The sequence below is a fragment of the Solanum lycopersicum genome, chromosome 10 (genome assembly GCF_036512215.1).
Source record: "Solanum lycopersicum chromosome 10, SLM_r2.1".
NCBI classification, from domain to species: Eukaryota; Viridiplantae; Streptophyta; class Magnoliopsida; order Solanales; family Solanaceae; genus Solanum; species Solanum lycopersicum.
In genome coordinates this window covers 50,445,354-50,450,955 of record NC_090809.1, presented here as the reverse complement: position 1 = coordinate 50,450,955, position 5,602 = coordinate 50,445,354, and the positions used below count along the sequence as shown (strand labels likewise).

Below are 5,602 nucleotides of genomic sequence, written 5' to 3'. Positions count from 1 at the left end.
TACACTTTTTAAGTGGTTCAAGTGTTCAATAGGAAGGAGCTTTTGTTGAGGTGTCTAAACGGAAAAAGCGTGCAAGTTCAAGAGACCGCTTATGTGTTCCGCCTTTTACTAAAAGACATTTATCCAAGCAATTTTTATATTAGCCAAACTGTAAATTTGGGTTAGACGTCCATTAACTTAGGTGGGCTTAAAATCACAAAACTAGTAAGCCCAATTCAAACATGCTAGAAGCCCAATAAAGATCCAACAATTGTTCGGGTTTTCCCGAGTTCTTATCCCGTTTTACCAGCACGCTTCTACCTTCGCCGGTGAAGACTCTTCCTTCAGTTCTCAGTCACTGAACCCTCGCCGGAGCATCAAAATGGTAACGTCTGCAATTGCTGGAACGTCAATTGTACCAGTCTCTTCCCGGCACCAAACGTCTTTTTCGTCTCTGCTTTCCTCTAGGTATTTCATTGCCTTGATATATTGAAGGAGTTAATACTAACTCCATATCTGCAAAAAGAATGACTGGCGTTTGTAGTAGAAAAGTCAGTATTTGAATTTTCTCTGTGAATTGATACAGTAACTTCTGTTATTGAATGTTGAGAAGGAATTAACAGTAGTTTTTTTTTTCCGCAGAAGCTTAAGGAAAAATGTAGTTTCTGTTCTTCGAAGTCCATATTCTGATTCATCAGATATTGGTAAGTTAGGGTCTGGATTAACAACAGATTTGAGTTTAGTTAAGTTACTTAGTTAGCTACTTAATTATCCTGAACTGGAATATTCTATGAATCTTTGGGTTGTACTTTTCCAATTTCCAGGATTTTCAAGCAAGAAGTTGGGGATCCCATTAAAGTTCAATGAGTACGAATCCGGTGCTCATACCAATTCAAGGTTTAATCTTCTATCCTCAGACTGCATATGCGAGTAGTCAGACTTCTTTTAATCAGTACCTTAATGCTAAAAAATGCGTGTACTTGCTATTATTTTGTTCTTATTGTATTGCCTTAAAAAAGGTTATATTTTTGTAAAATATACTGCCAGATGCAGCACTGATGTAGTTTTGAAAGAAAATAAGGATACAGGGATATTCTCCACACTAGATCTTCTAATAGATGTTCTTTGATCTAGATTTTAGAAGGTTAATTTTTCCCTTGCTATTGAGATGTGTGTACTGTTGTTTTCATTAACTTATAATGCTTTATGTTTTTCCTTCAATACTCGCTAGAAATATGGTTTTTGAAATTAATTATGAGTATCTTCACTTTCACGTCATTGGTTTATGGTACGTTGTAACTGAGAATATGCCGAAGAGAAAAAATTATCATGCCCGCTTTACTATTGTTATGGTGCTGGCTAGGTTTCAGACAACTGGATGAAATAGGTTAAAAGACAACAATCTCTCGTAGGAAATGTTGAAACAATTTATCCAAAATATATGTCCATATTACACAAAAAATAAATAAATAAGACACGAGCATAGACCAAAATGTTCATGGAGAAAAGATGGTCAGCCAACCTGCACTTAACTAGCAAGCAGAAATATTGCATTGTGAATTTCTCTTGTGTACTTGGAGGTCTCTGAAAATTTGCTTGGTCAATGTTCACACACAAAGACCAAATGATTGATTGAAACATGTCACCTAGAAAATATAACAGCTGCTGTTTTGAAATTCATGGGAACAGCTATGGTGTTATCGTAGCAAAAGAGGGGGCTAATCCGCCCATCATGCCCGCCGTGATGACACCAGTGGGCGCGTTGGATCTTTCTACCGTGTTATTCAGGAATCGAATTATCTTCATTGGACAACCAGTCAACTCTGCAGTTGCTCAGAAAGTAATATCACAACTTGTGACCCTTGCAACTATAGATGAAAACGCAGATATTTTGGTACTGCTTTGCTTTATCGTAACTGTATAGCTTGATTTTTATCAAGTTGTATGTAGAAAGGAATATCTTACAATTGCATCCATGTTTTGCAATATCAGATCTATCTTAACTGTCCTGGTGGAAGCACATACTCTGTCTTGGCAATATATGACTGCATGTCATGGGTAAGTATGCCACTTTATAGTGTCTATAATCATTCCGTTTAATCAACTTTGAACAACATTCAATTGCAGAATATGCTCTACTGCCTGACATTGCGTTCTTATGAGTTACAATTATTATGCTATCAACAATGACTTTTTTTTTCCCCAGATAAAGCCTAAGGTTGGTACAGTATGTTTTGGAGCTGCTGCAAGCCAAGGAGCACTTCTTCTTGCTGGTGGAGAAAAGGGCATGAGGTATGCAATGCCAAATGCACGTATAATGATTCATCAACCTCAAAGTGGATGTGGAGTAAGTTCTCGTCTCGTTTGCTGAGAGTTTCAGTTAAGATGTGTTACTTTGAGTGAGTTACAACTACCTCTCCTCTGATTGGCAATATTACAAACCCCCCCCAACCCTCCCCCTCTCTCCCCAAAAAAGATCTATTTACTTCCAATTAGTTGGATGATCACTCTTTGTTACCTTTTTCTTTTCTAATATAAATTCCTCAAACAGTTAAAAAAGGGAAACATCTAATTTGATACGACATAAACTTTGTATAATTGATTGTAAAATTGTACTACTAAACTTTGTATAGGTGCTATACTACTAAACACTTGGTTTGTGCCAATCTGCGATATATTTATCTTTTTCCATCAGGCATAATGAAAGGGAATTTTCATTTTTTGGTGATAAATTCTAGTTCTTTATCTCAATATGTCAAATATCTTTTAGAATATTTCTCCTGTTTCAAAACGGTATGAAGATGCTCCTTTTAGCTACTTAAACTAGTTTTATTTGTAATAAAAGTCTACTTGCACTAACTGCTTTAGGGGCACGTGGAGGATGTGCGGCGCCAAGTAAATGAAGCGGTTCAATCTCGCCAGGTTAGTACTATTTCTTATTCTACCTTCTGTTTCTGATAATCTACAAGTGGGTTTAGAACAAGATTATCTTTGCTCAGCTCCAAATTTAAATTTAATGCTCTCTTTATCTTGATCTTTTTCTTGACACTCGCTATACAACGGGGAAATGACATTATAAATATTACTAGAAAGTTCTCGTTTCATGGGCACCAACCTTAAATTTGCAAGCGAAGTTAATTTGCAATTCCTGAAAGACTTAAAACTTAATATCATAATTATCAGATTCAATGCGTATCATGTACCACATTTAGTTTGTAGAATGTATGGAAACATTCAATGAAAATGATTATGATAATGACCAAAGAATACTTGGGGAATATCATGGTTACAGATTCAACAGTTATGTACATCGTTACATGCCCTTTGAAAGATTTGATACCAACCTAATTTTAATATCATAATGTTTGCAAGATCAAGTTACAATGGTACAACCAAAATAAACAATAACAAGAATGAAAAATAAACTGAAAGCCTTCTGATAAATTTATCATGCATCATTTATATTGTTATCAGCAATATCACCAACACGACTCTTCCTAGATTTAACATGACTCAGAAAATTTTGACGACTCATAGTATACGTAGGGAAATTGTAAGATACAAATAAAATGTATGCACTATATAAACATGATCAAAATATAGGAATTGTTTTGTTATCTTCTTAAGAAAAAGGATAGGAATTGTTGAAATTTTTGACGAACCATATATACAGATACAGAACTTGTCTACTATGGTATAAAGCTAAGTTGATGGAGATCCACTTGGTATTTGTGATACTCTACTAAGTCATTGTTATACTAAATCATTAAAAAAAATACAAATTCATTGTTATACGATCATCCAGATTAAGCATGGTGGTGATTAGATTGAGAATTCAGCACAGAAGTTTCCATGGACTTCCTATTCCATGTGTATTTTGAAAAACACAAGGACAGCATAGGATCATGATGACCATAAAGAAGTATCCTTGTAAACTTCAGTTTCAGTCTTACTGGTTTGTGTCTAGGCTCTTATTTTAGCTTATTAAAAAAAGATTGTTGATGGGAATGCATGTGTGCTCGAATGATCACCAAATTTTTCAGTTCATTTTTATACATGGGTGTCAAACTTCTGGGTATTATTTTAAGCTAGCATTGATGGCCCTTCACCGATAGCATGTTTTTTTACCTGCTCCCTAGGAGGTCCCTCCTTTTTTCCTCCCTTGGTGATTCGGACTCACAACTTTAGGTTGGAAGTGAGGGGTACTTACCATCCGAGCAACTCCCTCTAGTCTCACAGAGAGCATGTGACTTTGTGAACTTGAATGATATGATGCACCAGACTTGTGACTAGGACATAAGATTGTTAAATTGGGATAATCGGAAATAGGATATTGTAGTTCACCTATAAAATTAAGAACCTCCAACAGAGTAGTTTACCTCCGTCCAAATTTATCGGATGGTATTTCATTTTTAGTTCATCTCAGATAGAACAACACCTTTCTATATGTAGAAATAGTTAAGACTTGAATTTTTCACTTATTGTTAATGAGATATTTATTACTCCCTCTGTCCCATTTTATGTGGCACTTTTCGTTTTTCGAGAGTCAAACAGTTTAACTTTGACCAGACATTTGCGTATGGAATTTTCAAAATTTTTAAAATAAAATTTATATATTTGTAAACTACATAGAGAGTACTATAAGTCACAATAATTGATAATTCAAAATGTTAAAAGGATCTATGAAAAAATTACGGTCAAAGATACACTTGTTTGAATTTTGAAATGCGAAAAGTGCCACATAATGGGACGGAGAGAGTCCGAACAAAATTTTATAGATGGTTATAGTTTACAAGTTTCAAAGTTTGACTTTTATTCTTAAACTCCGTGTCCAGTCAAACATCGTCTCAATTTTTTGGGATAGGAGTAGTGTAGTTTCCAGAATTTTATATGATTGAGTTGATATATCTTCTTGACTATACAGAAAGTCGACAAAATGTATGCTGCTTTTACTGGCCAATCAATTGAGATGATACAAACATACACTGAAAGGGATCGTTTTATGTCTTCCGCTGAGGTAATGTTGTTGCTCATGCTATAACTTTAATGCTGGTGTTTTAGATGCTACTCCTTGCTCCACAGTGTTTCTAGATGCCCCCAAAAACTTGTTTCCAATTTCAGAAGTAGTAATTTCTCGCAGAGTAGATGTGGTGCCGTTTTATCTGATCTGATTTCCTTCATTGTCAGTTTTAGCTGGGCATGATACAAAAATCCATCTTATTAATCAAACATTTTCTTTCTTGACTGCTCAATGACAGGCCATGGAGTTTGGTCTCATTGACGGGGTGCTAGAAACAGAGTACTAGTTGCAAATGGAAATGATAGCTTGCTTTCAAGAGATGAAAAAACTGCTGTTGATCATTAACTACTTGGAAACACAAGAAACTGGTTCTTGCAAATTCGTGTCGTAGTTCCTCACATACATCCGATCGATGAACGTTCAAGATCTCCGAAAGCATAATATTGAAGGCAATATTGTATTTACTAATTAGTCTCTCCTGCAGATTCACTCTAGCACTTTTACCTGTATTGATCAAAGTCGGTTATTTATATGACTAAATTGCAATTCAGAGGTTGTGGTGTACTTTTGCCAAATATATACAAGTACTTTTAACGCACCTGC

At 35.3% G+C, this 5,602-nt stretch overlaps 1 protein-coding gene across 1 annotated transcript; it reads left to right on the top strand.

The window, feature by feature from the left end:
- Nucleotides 1-288: 288 nt before the first annotated feature.
- On the top strand, nucleotides 289-5,602 carry LOC543966 (clp-like energy-dependent protease). Its single transcript, NM_001247755.1, has 9 exons — nucleotides 289-447; nucleotides 622-683; nucleotides 804-876; nucleotides 1,669-1,873; nucleotides 1,972-2,037; nucleotides 2,186-2,326; nucleotides 2,848-2,901; nucleotides 4,904-4,996; nucleotides 5,238-5,602. The coding sequence occupies exons 1-9, from the start codon at nucleotides 362-364 to the stop codon at nucleotides 5,283-5,285; spliced, it is 828 nt and encodes a 275-aa protein (NP_001234684.1). The 5' UTR covers nucleotides 289-361; the 3' UTR covers nucleotides 5,286-5,602.

Coding starts and splice junctions, on each gene's coding strand:
- LOC543966 (NM_001247755.1), top strand. CDS start 362: ATGGTAACGTCTGCAATTGCTGGAACGTCAATTGTACCAGTCTCTTCC. Junction 448..621: donor TCGTCTCTGCTTTCCTCTAG/GTATTTCATTGC, acceptor TTTTTTCCGCAG/AAGCTTAAGGAAAAATGTAG. Junction 2,038..2,185: donor TATATGACTGCATGTCATGG/GTAAGTATGCCA, acceptor TTTTTTCCCCAG/ATAAAGCCTAAGGTTGGTAC.